The 14,798-nt window shown below is 38.6% G+C and overlaps 1 protein-coding gene across 2 annotated transcripts in view; it reads left to right on the forward strand.

The window, feature by feature from the left end:
• Window positions 1–418: 418 nt before the first annotated feature.
• The window catches only part of tafa5l (TAFA chemokine like family member 5, like), a 39,336-nt gene continuing 24,956 nt past the window's right edge, over window positions 419–14,798 (forward strand). For both annotated transcript variants that reach the window (XR_003297263.1, XM_026332761.1), the window contains exons 1-2: window positions 419–1,260; window positions 13,326–13,475. Coding sequence is in view for 1 of the 2 variants with exons in the window: in XM_026332761.1 (XP_026188546.1) it covers window positions 1,164–1,260; window positions 13,326–13,475 (247 nt within the window). In the remaining variant the exon portion in view is untranslated. The remainder of the gene's footprint in view (window positions 1,261–13,325; window positions 13,476–14,798) is intronic.

A 14,798-nucleotide genomic window follows, 5' to 3' on the forward strand; every position in this document is an offset into this window, starting at 1 on the left:
AAGTTTTTTCTGACTTTGAGGAGGGAATTAGGGCATAGTTTTTGCGTGTGTGTGTGTGTGTGTGTGTGTGTGTGTGTGCGCGCGTGTGTGCGTGAGAGAGAGAGAGAGAGAGCCAGAGCGAGAGAGCAGATGGATACATTGCAACTCAAAGCAACTCAGGGTGCAACAGCAGCGTTTCTCCAATGGATTGAAGGAGGGAAATCCTCCTCTCCGGCGTCGCCTGCATGCAAATGAAGCTGACCGGGACAGAGTAAGGCTGGTTTAACACGCTCACTGTAACCAACACTGGACTTTTGCGAGGAGGGGAGCTTTTTCTCGAGGCCGAGGAGCAAGGCATCATCGCTGAGAATTTTCCAGACGCTCTACAGAGGCTCACACAGGTGACAAGCGAGCCCAACTTCGCCGCACCGCATGTACGGACGCGCTCAGAGTGCGTTTGTCCAGCGGCAGCGCGCTGCGTGAGACCCGCCGCTCTTGTTTTGACGTGACATTTCGCTTGCGCTGCTCTACATATGTAGCTACACATGACGCATCTGCGCCTTTAGCTGTTTTTTGGACACCGGTTTTGGGCGCTGGAGTGATGCGTTTTCCGATAAGTTTCCGTGCTGATTGGTATGTTCGTCATGACCGCCCGGGGTAACTTGCGCGTTTCTCTGTAGAGTCACAAACAGACGGGCTCGGTGCAGAAGTTGGTTGGGAATAACAATTACAGCCGTGCGGAGCGGTGACAGCGACGTTCAGGGGGTATTGAGCTGCTGAATTTACTAACAGCATCATCAGCATCTCGTCTGATGATCAAAACTGCGGGGGACTGCTGCTGCTCACTCCTGTTTATACAGACATACTTCCAGTTTTTTTCAGAAGCATGCAAGTGAATTTTAGCTCCTGAAAGCACAGCTGCGTAAACTTGGCGAGATCTGGTGACATTATATCCACAATCAGTTTGTGTGTGTGTGTGTCTGGATGGATATGCGGTTCACTGAGGGAATTTGAAAAGCAAAGGGGGATTACTATCAGTCCCTCTCCTATTATACCCTCAAAATGGATGCCGACGACAGGCTGTGGAGACACCACTGGATTAGCCACCCTTCTGCTGATCTGCTTGACATCTAAGCGGCAAAAGCGTTCAAACTTTGGATAATCTAAAAGGCTGAAGGTGTAGGATGCAGTCTGGAGTGAAGACGCTCTCAGCAGGTGGAGGTGCGTCACTCTGCTGCCTGCTGCTCCTCTGGCTCATCTATTCCCATCTGCTCAGAGAGGGTAAGGGCACTTAGAGCTATTTATTACTTTGTCAGCAGCACCATTGTCTCTGAGGGCTTCTTATTGGGTTGCAGCTGCACATGGTGTGGTCAGATCCACTGATTCTGAGGAAAAATCTTTTAAATGCTCAATAAAACCAGCCTGCAGAGACTTGAAATATGTCTGTGCACATCACGAGTTAATTTATAGCAGTCTTGTTGTACCTTATGGTATTTTTGTGATTTTTTTTTTTTTGGTAATTGTATTGTAATAGTCCATGATACTGAATAACCAGTAGATAGTGACATTATTGAAACCAACAAAATATTGTAATATTCATAAGTCCTTATATCTTTTACATTAATGTTTTCTTAGGGCACTTTTGAAAGTTTAAACAGTGAATTATGAACAGAATTTAGAATAGTTGTAACCTTGTTGCTAAACTAACTTCAGAATGTTTTTTATTCTGATGCTGCAACATGAAGTGTACTATTTGCTACCTGATAATTTAGCAAAGCCATAATTTTCTCAGATGAAAAAACCTGTTTTAATTCCTGGTGCACACAGGAAAAGGCCTGAGTTCTGCCTTCAAGGTGTTAATTTTCTCCGAGGTTAAGGCTAAATCCAGCATGTCATGCTTTTTTCTTGAATAATACATTCACAAGTGCAATTACACCATCACCCTGACACAGAATAAAAAGCAAAAGGATGTTTCCCTCCGCTTCATTGGCTGTTGTCCATGACAAAACATTTTGGATTCCATCACTGTCAAAGACACAGCGAACAGACTTAAAGCACTGGAATTTGTTGGGACATATTGAACACTAAGTTTGCAGATTAGATCTTTTAATCAAGCATTGGCCAGCAGCATAATTACCGTTGTGGAGGAGGGATAGTGCCTACATCAGAGTCTTTGGCAGCTTGCTGGGAACAAAAGTAGACACTGATGTGAAAAATGAACTGCCTGTATGGTGAAATGTGCTCTCTCTGCCTCTAATTTGCAGTGTTTTTACCGAACTGCTGCTGTCATCAACCTCTTATTGCCGCCCCTGAACTGTCTCTCAGGCCCCTGCATATTATCGGAGCCACAGCAACCCTCCTCTTCCCCCCAGCCATTTATTATTGACTCATTTTCTTCTGAAAATGATCTCACTAGTGTGTTACTGTACAAATTTGCTCAGTCAATCTCTTTTTAACTTTATTACCCCTTATATTTCTAGACTGCTTATGTTTTATAATTACCATTTTACTACCATAGTGTTTTATTTAGTTTTAAGTGTTTTAGACACCACTAGTGGTGTCAAAGCACCTTTCACTTAGCAAAACTATATGCCCCTCTTTACTCCTTCCACTGCCATGACCTGAGAGGCCCCCAAAGTAGTGATAAGTGTCGGTGCACTGGTGGGTAGAGAGGTGAGTCCTTGTGGTGGTGAGAGGCTATGTCGCCACCACCCTTTCCATAGCTCATCTGTCATTGTGGCCAGGACAAGAAATCAAAGTGCAGCAGCTCTGTACGTGCCTACCAGTGCCAGTACTGGCACGATGAATGGCCTGTCAGCCACTCTCAACGTTGCCAGTTTATTCAATGATAAATTTAGAAGTGTCTAGATTTTCTCACTGGACCATATTCTGGTTCAATGGTGCAGTTATAGAGGAGTGGCAACCCCTCTATCTTTTGTCAATCGCAGTCCTTTGGGTTGGTGGTAAGAGGTAGGCAGATGGAGCATTTTTGTCCACGTTATGTGTGAGTTAGAATTATACTATCAGTTGGAACTTTAAGCTAACTTCAGCTCAGGAACCTAAATGCCATGAATGAATTTCAACTTAAAATAAAGAACATGAAAACAATTTTTCAGATCAACTATAAGCATATGTCGCCAATGTATATGTTAGAAATGGCAATCCCAAAACTTTATCATTTGGATGCTTGGGCATGTACTAATTGCTATATTTGTTCGGCACTGCATTTCAGTCAGCACTTTAGCATTCACTCTAGCATTTTTTTTGAATTAGTTTTTTTTTTGTTTGTTTGTTTGTTTTAAGCAGAGTTGATCTAACTAAGCCCTTTAAGCTCTTTTAGCTCATTGTTTTGGTTTTCATGCTCACAAACATTTTTCCCAGCACTCTAAATTTCAGCCAGCACCAAGCAACTGTTTTTAGCAAATGCTCTGATGAAACAGCCACATGCTGCTTACCCAGCATCAAAGAGTAGGCAGTTAACCTGCTGCTGAATGAAATCAAACATGTAGTAGCCAGAGTCAGGAACCTTACGGTGTCAGAAGTGACTAAAAAAGAGCTTAGAGGAGAGGGAATAAATCATCAGGTTGCCAGTCAAATCATATACAAATTTATGCCAAAACTGCTTCATGTGCAGTGGATGAGTTAATAAGCAATTGTAGTTAAAACATGCATTACAATAAGATTTAGAAAAAACAGTGAGATATTGCTCTCAGATATTTCTTCTTATGTTACCAGCCCAGCTGTTTCACTCCTTTTTTTAAAAAAAATAATCCTGTTTAACAAAACAGAATATTATTTAAAATGTGGATTATGTGGAATATCTAAAGTACTTTAATGAAACTACAAGGCTATTTCTGCAACAGACAATTTTGCTTTTTACAGTGTGTTACATTTTATAATTAGTGTGTCACTTGGATGTGTTTGAATAATCCAATCAGTACTTCTAAACACATATAACAGTGTCCAGAAGCTGTGAAACAAAGACAACAATCTAGCCTGTCACTGTGCTCTGCAGTGCAAGCTATCGATGGGAATGACAGCACGCATTTTATGAGATATGTCTACAGGCTGTGTCACTAAATTTTAAAGTGACTCACTGTGGCTTTGCAATCACTACAGAACTCGCATTAATGACAGACTCTCTGTCCACTCTGTTGTGTAGACAGTGAATCGCTGATGTTTCCTGTAAAAATGTCATTCACAAAACAGACAAAAGAGTTTTTATCACAGTAAATTCTTCTGGTCGGTATCACAGCTACTTTTTCCATTTTTAATTAATCAGCTCCATGAGGGTAGACATTAATTCTCCATGTGGTACCAGAAAGATGAATTCAAAAACATTTGGTTATTTTAACTCAAGAGAGCAGGGCCTATCCATTCAAACATTAACCTGATCAGAGTTGCGGAGAATTACAAATTTCTTGAAGTGAACAAGATTGTTTTCATTCCAGTCTTCTTCAAGCTGGCATTAAGCATTCAAACGGAGACTTGCTTTGATTATGACCTTGGCCGTAAATGGTAAGCAAATCATCGAGGCCTACTTCCATAGATGACGGTTCAGTAAAAGTGTGAGCATCTTTAGGGAACAAAATGAAAAGAATTTTTACAGCTAAATCAATTTGGCACCACACAAAGCTCATATTTCATAGCTCTGTGAATATGAATTCTTTCTAGCCGTCAGCTTTGACCTCCCTTGTGGTTGAGTGTAGTGCACCACTCAGTGTATTTCTGCATTGTTATTTTCTCTGCGGAAACTTCTGGGCATAAAACTGCTCCTTTAGTCTTGTTTCCTGTTCTATTTTCTGCCTGATGATATTTTCTGTGAGGGGTGTGCTTGAATATTAAAGCACAGTTCACACAATCAGAAATTAGATGCAGATTAAAACACATTTGTCTGAGTGTAGTCTACACTGTAATATCTGCAGCATGGACTTTGTTGCATCAGAAGGCAGATCAGTTTGTATTGTTCAGGTCATGTTGCACGCAGACCTGAGTTAGTTGTAGTGGGGGATATACAGTATGCAAGTGAAGTATCTGCCCTTAACAATGTCACCTAATGTGCTTTGAATGTCAGCAAGTGATAACTGTATAAAAAAAACTGAAGAGCAAAGACCTAGAAGTCCTGTAAAGGGACATTATCAAACTATACAGCATTCTCCTGCTTTCCAGTGAGAAAGAAAAAAATTCAATGCTTTTGAGCCTGACTTTCTCCTGAGGGAGTACCATCCTACTGCTGCTACGAGAAGTTTCAATTTGTCATTCCCTTTGGGTGGAGTAGTGTACACACCTGACATGAGAATTAAATCCGGGCAAATAGAGCACATTTCTAGCATTTCAATTGGTGGGGATGCAGTGCTTTTTTTCTTGATCCCTGCAGTTCCAGTGGGTGCTTGTAATTGCATCAAAATCATGAGTGGTGCAGCTTTAAAAATTCCCACATCTAAACACAAGGTATATATTCGAATATGAAGGGATTTCCATAGAAGAAATTTTATCTCCTATTGCCATTAGGATACAAGAGCTGGAACTGTTTCTCAGAAAAATAAATGGTGGACTGAGTGTGGGTCAACACAATGCTTATTTTACTGCTTGCAGATAAATGAGCTTCATCCTGTAATAGCTAACATACCACTCATCCCCAGAAGAGACTGTGGCTGCTCCCACACTTACCTTTACTATTGTTCCTGATTCATTTCTGTCAGACTCAGATTAAATTGCATACTTAGATACCATTACAGGTCCTCTGACTTCAGCATAGAGTTATTCACTTGCATAAATATTGATTGGACTGCTGTAGAGTATTCAAATGGCGTGTAAAATCAAGTGGTCGTATTCCCTTTAAACCAAGCACATTAAAATAAAGCAAATGTTTCACTCCACTGCTCTACTGCCGTATGCATTTAGCTGCAGAAAATCACGATGGTGTCAGTAAGCGTAAAGGATGGGGTCATTGAAACTGCCTCTTATTCACCTGGTGTCCCGTTACATGCTAGCTACTGCGCTGCACACGTCAAACGGTGTTAAGGTAATGAGTTGCACTTGGCTGTTGCTGCCTTGACTAGCATATGCTCAGCCAAATAAGATTCCTGTTTGATATCATCCTGAGTTGTTAATAATAGACAGAGCTGTGAGATCAGAACAGGCATGGGAGAATAGGTCTTAGCACTGCAGTTAAAATGTCCAAATCAGGGCTGCAGTGCAGGATAAATCCAGATGAACTGACTCAGATGCTTTTTTTTACTGTATATGCAGGTTTGAGTTTTTTTGGGGCGGGCAGGGTGGGGGCACCTTTTTTAAGTACTCAACGAAACAAGCAGTAGTCAGACTGATAGTGTCGAACCTGACATACATTATAAGGATGCTGAAATACTTAGTCAGATCATTGATTGTTTTCAACAACGAAATGATGCATCATTTAGACAATCAGCGAATTGTTGTCACTTATCAAGCAAAACAGCAATTGGATGCAGTAACAAGGTACACAAAATAATTTGCTATAGACTCTTGGCAGTAGGAAGCTGTGATAGGCAAAATTTAAAAGCCGAGTGATGTTCATAGGTTAATTAATCAAGAAAATAAATTGCAGATTTCTCAGTTATGGAGAAATCTGCATAACTGTGTTAGCCTTCAATCTGCATAACTGTGTTAGCCTTCAATCTGCATAACTGTGTTAGGCTTCAATCTGCAATCTAAACTGCTTTTGTGTTTTTCCAGTCAAGTTAAGCATATAGTTTAAAGGCACAAACTTAAATGACTCATCTTAATTTTCTGCCTCTTCATGATTAGGTGCATGAGCACATATAACATCCTCAAATTTCTGTGGAAGGCTTCTGCTGTTGACATGTAAGACTATCTTTAAGCGACTCACTTACCTTGTATTGTCATTGGTATGTGAGTTTATTTCTGTGTGGGCAAATGACAAGCTTTTAAAAACAAATATGTAAATGCATTTCATTTAAATAGCCCATAACTGATCGTTAAAATAACTGCAGGAGATAGCTGGCTGGCCATGTAACATTTGTGGTGCTACAGAGTGTTATAGGCTTATTCTGAGGCTAATATTATTTCAATTTGATAACCATGGCCATACAAATCAATTTTGACAGATTACCTGCACCATTAATATTTAAAAGATTTCACACGTTTTAAATCTTGCATAGAAGATTAGTTAAATTCCTATCTGATTTGATACATGTTAATATGATTGTCATGCTTTCTAAACTGGCACTTTTTCATCTTTGAGAATGCAACTTTCAAGAAAGGAACATACAAAGGGCTGTAGATAATCACTCAGACGCATTATTGCATGTTACTGTACTGATTAGAGTCTGATTGGCTCTTTCAAGAAAACTGGTTCAGTTAAATTTGGGATGTTCAAGCCAAGTCAGAACAGAGCAGCTCTGCACTATATCTGTGTCTATATGGGGAATAATACCAAATGCATATTGGAATGAATAATTAATTCTACTCGCCGTACAACAAATTGAACCTTTAATAAAGATGATGCAAAATGTCGTTTGCAAAGATGCTTCTTGAAATAAAACATTGTAAAACTTCACTTTCATCTTCAGCAGCCTGCAAGTAATTACAATCTATGAAGGAACATTGTTTTAATATGGAAATGGAATCCTTGTCATAGTTCATTCAGGGCAGCCTGGCATATAATTTTATGGCAAACTCCCCAAGGAGAAGAAATGCCTTTCTCACAGCTCCCAATCTGTTTTCAGTTGGATGTGAGCAGCGCACAGTTGTCTCATGTGATTGCTTGTTAAATCTGATAAAGGTATTTCATCAGTTAGCACTAACTGCTGATGTATCTGCACTGTCTTAATTAAAGAGGCAAACAAGTATAAAGATAAGCTAGAGCGAACTAAATGTTTCATTGGTAAGTACAACGGTCTATGGATGAGGAACAGTAAACACCAGGAATAGATTGTGATGTTAACAGAAAAGATTATAATTGGTGGTCTATATTCTGTGTGTGTTATCTGTGTCAACCAGTGTCATATATCTAGAGTTGAATAACCTCATCGTGCCCACCAGTTCTCAGTTCTGCGGTGGTGCATAGTGAATCAGGGGAATATTGTGAACATGAGTGTAGGCCCTTGGCAGCCTATTTCAGGTAGAGATATTAAGATATTTGTGCTCCTGTGCTTTGGTGATCTGCAGTGGGTCTGATCAAAGTGCTGATATGTAGAGCATACACTCATGTCTTTGCTCGAAGCTCTGTGCGTTTGAACCCTTATGTGCATATGTGCTCCCATTGTGCTCTTGTGCAGCATTGTGATTCAGCGATAAGGTCATCAAACTGCCAGTCAGTGCTGAGGGCTGGTCTCTGTGCCGTGTATTGGCTTTCTGTAACCCTCTAGATGTCAATTCTGCCAGGACAGCAACAGGCCACCATCCTTCACTTGGCATGCTCTTCACCACCACCATATGCACATTTCATGATGGGAAATAGAGACAAGGCTATGTGTCTTCACGCTGCTGAGTGACAGAAATTCCCTGTCAGATGAATTAACGCCTCTATGTATGATGGAGTGTTGGCCGTGGCTAAGGGCACTCCCCCCACTCCATCCCACCCCCCATACAGTACTCCCCCCTCCATCTTACTGTTCTCCTCCTTCAGGCTTAGTGCATAAAGCCTATTCATCTGTTCAGTGTTGAAACATGGCAGGGTGCACTGATATCTGATGGCACCTCTGTCCTCCAAGCACCCACCAAGTATACAGGAACTTTCCTCAGAGTGCGTAGAGGGTGGGCTGAGTGGTGTGGGTCATGGTGCGCAGCAGACAGTATGCAGTCAGGTGACGTTGCTGTGCTGCTATGTGTTGTAGAGAAGATTGTATTTTACGGCTCCCAACACTGGGCTACATGATAATGTTATAGAAAAATACAGTAATCTCATCATAAATCACAAAATGTGATTGCCACTGAGAACAGCAATTAAGTTATCCTTAATGGAGATGCAGATTTATCCAATTAGCCTTTCAAGAGTTTGATGTCTATGGTTATTTTTACAGGGAAAATACTTCCAAAAAAAGCCTAAATTCTGGGTAGCATTCCCTAGAAACTGAATTATTGAGGCAGTGGAGCTACAAGAAAGCATGTGGGGGAAAAAAATGAACTGAACTGAAAAATAAAAAGGTTTACCTACTGGAAAGCTTGAATGTATTCAACTAATATTATGCAGATTTCATGATTAGATTTAATATTAATATTAATATGGAATTAAATTAATTAATTAATATTAATATTTTGTGTATAAATGGAGATTCCAACATGTTTTGTTCTATACAAAGAGTGCTAAAATGCATTTTTAGGCTCCAATTTGGAGGATAAATTTGAGATCCCTTACCAACTTCTCCTTAGACTGAATAAGCTACTTGGATGAGTGGTGAAACGTTTCAACTTAACTGTAAGAAATCCATATTTTAGCTTATAGATAACTTCACCTGGATGACTGAGAACTTTCCATAAAACCATAAAAACCTACACCAAAATTTAGATTAAGAGTCAGCCATTAGATTTCAAAATTACAAGGGGAAATTTAACCTGACGGCAAAACCACCAGATTCCTAAAATTAGCACGTTCCATTCTTTGGAGAGCTTTAGTTGAGACAGTTGGTTTTATAAAAATTCAACCGTTTCATTACTATTATTATAGTTGGTCAGGAATAAGACAAATACTGTGGTTGCACATTCCCCAGGACCTGAAAGCTTAAAGTTCACTGTGTCACTTGATCCATTGACTAATTAAATTATTATTGACATCATTGAATATTCACTACTTAGATTTCCTAACAACACTACAGCAGTTTGAGAATATGATTATTCACATTCTGACAGAGTTGGATGAGAAGATTAGTAATTTCTTGGAGTCTCTGCTGGTTGCCTGGCAACTACTGAGAGCAAAGCATCAGTGTTGTACATAACTCCCTGTAAAACACTGAACCATTGTTTTTACACTTCAGATTTTTTTGTGGATTCTAAAAATGAATAATCTTTGCTCCTATAAGCTCATAATTAAATTGTCAGTTTTTATTTTTAAGCACATGAATAACAGTAAATATGGAGGATTGTTTCTGAAATCCAAAATTGTACTTCTAGTAGTTTGATAAATATATGCCCATATGTAGTTTTTAAACTTCTACCTTAATTTTTAGTGGTTATTCTTCAAAAAATGGTAATAAAAAAACTAAACTGACCCACAATAAATGTTAATTTTCACTTAACATTTAGGTCGTATGGTGTAAAGGTAAGGTAATATGGCCATCACTAAAATCAGTGGAAATCACCTTATGCGATATTATGAAGATCCAACATGCCTTGCTTTAAAAGTTAGTCGCTTTTGAAAGTTGAAAGTCTGGGCACCTTGTGGAGTCATTTTATGAGTCATTTGTGTTGATCATCAACCCTTCCAACCTTTACAATTACTGCTGTAATACTATAATTATTATGCTATTATGTTTTTATTCATTTTGTACTTTAGAGCAGTTAGTATGTCACTTAATGAACCTTTGAGGGTGTTCAGAAGTTACTAGAAGCAGCAGTATAAAGGAGAGATGGTTAGTGAATGTCAGGGATTGACCTCACAAGAACTGCAGCACAGACTCTTCTATAACCTGTCTTCCCTGAGCTGATTTTGTGTCAGCCTGAATGGCTTTCACTGGCAGCTTACCATTCAATAAAGAAGGGAGAACTTACTTGCTTTACTATCCAACCTAGAGACATATATGATATTCTAAGATGCATTTATATTACACTTTTTAAGGAATACAGTTCAAGCAGTCACATTTAATGCATTCACAGATTATTATTATTTAGCAGTTCATTGATTTTTTTTTTAAAGACATATATATATATATATATATATATATATATATATATATATATATATATATATATATATATATATATATATATATTTGTTTTTCCAAACATACATCACAGCACAGACCCCCAAGCAATCTAATGTGATTAAAACTTGTTTATCTATAAAGCAGAAGAATGTTAACAGAAATTCCCACAACTACAGCACCAAAGCCTAAAGACAATTTAATATGTTCCACTGGGTTTCTGAATAATTTAACCAAACAAGACTGATACCCCATCATTGCGTTTACTGAAATTGTGAGCTACAAAAGGCCACGCAGAGGGTTCAGTTTAATAAATCTAAAAATTCCAAACATTAGTTACTTTTTTTTTTTTTTTTGCCCATTATTGTAAGGTTTTCAGTAGGATTCATGATCATCAATGCAATGTGGGGATTAGAGCTGCAGAATGCTGAGTGACTGACTGCTAGAAATCTGCTGCATGCTGTAACAAAATTTATTTGTAAAACATTATTTCACTGAAACCTAATATTTCAAATGAACATTATTCTATTTGAAGTTGAGCATATTGAAATCATGCAAGTTCTAAAATTCAAAAGTTGGGAATTGAACTTATAATTTCCCTAATATGAATAACATTTTGTAAGTATAATACTTGTTTCCCTTTTGTCTTAGCTTTTTATAAGGGGCGCATACTGAAAGGCTGAAAAATATACGTGTGGATGTACACAGGAAATGATGAAACTAACTTGTGGTTTCATTTTTTTTTTTTTTTTTGCCATTTTGAAATTCTAAGATGTCACTGACCCACATGTAATTAATTAATTTAGAGATCACATTCTAACAAATTTTAAAATACCTGCTTTACAACAGCGTCCTGGCTCAGCTGTTACCTATTAATTTGTAATGCCCAGAGAACTCTGAAGCCGTTCTCTGTGCTTGGATAGAAGTGTAAGAATAGCACACACACACCAATTTCAGAACAAGGTAATCATCACTTTTAGGCATTGTGTCCATTTGCCATCTCAGTAAACCTTAACTTGGCTTGAAAATTGGTCTGTGGTAGTGCCTAGCAGCCACTGACATGTCACCCGCCACACATTATTTCTGTCATTAACTGGCTAGACAACTTTTATGTGTAATTTTGTTGCTCTTTACAAATGTAAAGTTGAGCCTTAACTAGTTTCAAATACTGTTCAAGTACATGTGTGGCTTTCAGTTCTGAAAATCAACATTTGAAAAATCGGTTGAATATGCTAAGTATAAAATTATAATATTGAGATTTAGTAATATACAATCTTGATTATAGCATTTGCCAGATGTCATCATTTAGTGTACAATCATGCTAGCTGGCTGTAGTGAGGCATAGTAGTGCTTTGAGCAACATGCTAACCATGCTAGCATAGTTGCACTCAGAGTGCTAACAGGCTTATGCAAAATAAATGTAATATTTACCATATTAGTGTAGTGCATTAGTATGCTAATGTTTGCTTATTAGCACTAAAGTTTATTAGTTTTGAAGGTTTTCAGTCATGAAACAAGGTAAGTAACAATTTTAAATGTAGATCTGATTGCAGCACTAGATGAAAGGTCAGGTGATTGTCTAAAAGATAACAATTCATTTCATTTTATAGCAGTCCTTTCAGTAGTTGATGAGACATTTCAATCAAAACCACAAATGTCAGGCTCATGAGGACACTAGAAGAAAACTGAGACCATGCTATCATCCAGGCAACCGTGTTGTCTGTCGTTGCTTTCCAAAATGACACATGCTAGTGCAGCTGATCTGGTACAGCTATTAGTGAGACAACAACTACATTGTTGTGTCTTTCAAAATACATATGACAATAATGATTCATCAATTGCTTTCTGACTTGTTTTCAACATGGCTGAGGTTTGGTTAGTTTTAGGTGCTGAAACATAAGAAACAAACATTGGTTTCCCTTTAATACAGTCTCACTTCTTCTGATCTAACCATCCACCCCAAACTCTTTATTAGGAGGTTATGCTGTGCTATGTCTGCTTACTTGCACTTTGGTTTCTGACAGGCAAAACACTTCATTATTTCTAATGCTGTTGTTTTTCATAGTGCAAAGGACTACTATCATTTGCTGTGTACATTCATATTCAGTCTGAAAGACTGAACAAAACAAAACAAACAGTAGGTTCTTTCTTTCTTTGCTAAGTTACAACTAAACAAATAAAAATCTCTTAACAGATTCTTAGATGAGTCAGGTTTTCATATGGTCACTTATCAGACAAACAGAGAGCCATACTCTATTCAAACCAAAGAAGCATTGTGAAAACACTGAAATACATTTTCTAAGTGACACTGTAAATGAGGGTATTAAACTCTTCATTGTTACACAGACCAAAAAAACAAAAAAGGCTCTGCGATGTGGCTGCCTGTTGTTTGTTCCTTCTAACCCCAGTTACTCTGCTGTAATATGTTCATTACAGTCTCATTATGCTAATGTGATGTACTTTGTTCCTCGCTGCTGTGTTTGGCAGGCCAGTTGGCGGTGGGAACCTGTGAGATAGTGATGCTCAACAGAGACAGCAGCGTCCCCAGACGGACCATCGCCAGGCAGACAGCCCGCTGTGCCTGCCGGAGAGGCCAGATCGCTGGGACCACTAGGGCGAGACCAGCCTGTGTAGACGGTGAGTACAGTTGTCTTTCTAACCCAGTAGAGGACAGTTGTCCAACAGAGGTCAGATTTTACAGACTTTATTTGGAATGATGCAAAACAACAGGGAAAGTGGCTGAAGAAGCAAAGAAAAAAATGTCTGTGAACTGCTGCAAGTGTTCCAGGACCACTGTTCTTACTTGCACAGCTGTGCTGTGTTTAAACCACAATAACTCTCTATGCATTTATTTTGATTGAGGCAACATTTGGCTTTATTGTGCACCGTGCACTGTATGAGTGCTTCACTCATGGCTACATTTGGGCATAGGGGAAAATGTAAAGTTGCTGAAGTTCTAACATAAATGTTTATCTTTGTTAAAGGCATAGTTTGACATTTTGAGAAATACATTTATTTGTTCTCTTTGCAAGAGTTACACAAGAAGGCTGATATCACAGCCATATCTTCGAGGTAAATATGTGAGTACATGAAAGCAAACACTTAACTTATCTTAGCATAAACATTGGAACCTAGCCAGGTACCAGGCAACTCCAGGAGATATCTTGTCCAAGCCAAAAAGTAGTCTGGGACATTAGTGAGCTTTATAGGTTCTTGAACACAGATTTTGTTATTTGGAGATAGTCAAGCTAACTGTTTTCAGTTTTTATGTGAAGCTTAAGGTTAACTTTTGACAAGAAAGTAAATGAGTGTGCTTCCCAAAATATGAAACTATTGATTTGAGGCAGATAAACCACTGCACAAACAGAACCGTAGTATGGATTTAAGGTTTGTTTATTCTTCAGTGTAGCACACTGCCCTCTGTGTAAGACGATGTCTATGACACAAGCCAGCACCTTTCGCCCAAAGCAGACATTTATTCCTGGTAACAACAGAGTGATATTAAATTTCCCATAGCTAGCTTTGAGTTAGAGAGTTCCAAAAACACTAAAAACAAAAAAGCAGCAATTAAGCTAACTGCTGGTTAGCAAGCCACACTGCAGAGACTTCTTATGAAGCTTAATGATTCATGAAAACATTAAGCTACATGTAGCAGTCACCAGTATGCCATGCTTAACAAATTACCAACATTGTCACAGAGCATTTACAGTGTTAGTTAAAGCCCCTATAAACATGTAGATGAAACACAATTCACCAAGAAAAGCAATGGAATAGATCAACCAACCACAGGCACAGGATACGGCAGACAAAGTTGTAAATGCCTGAAAATGCCCCAAATCTTGAGTACAAGTCGTCAAGGCTCCACAGAAGCCACTCATGCTACATGTAACACACCAATACCAGTATAAAACTAGTACATCACATCAAAAACAAGAGTAACAGAAATAACTAACATTACAG

The sequence above is a fragment of the Mastacembelus armatus genome, chromosome 7 (assembly GCF_900324485.2).
Source record: "Mastacembelus armatus chromosome 7, fMasArm1.2, whole genome shotgun sequence".
NCBI classification, from domain to species: Eukaryota; Metazoa; Chordata; class Actinopteri; order Synbranchiformes; family Mastacembelidae; genus Mastacembelus; species Mastacembelus armatus.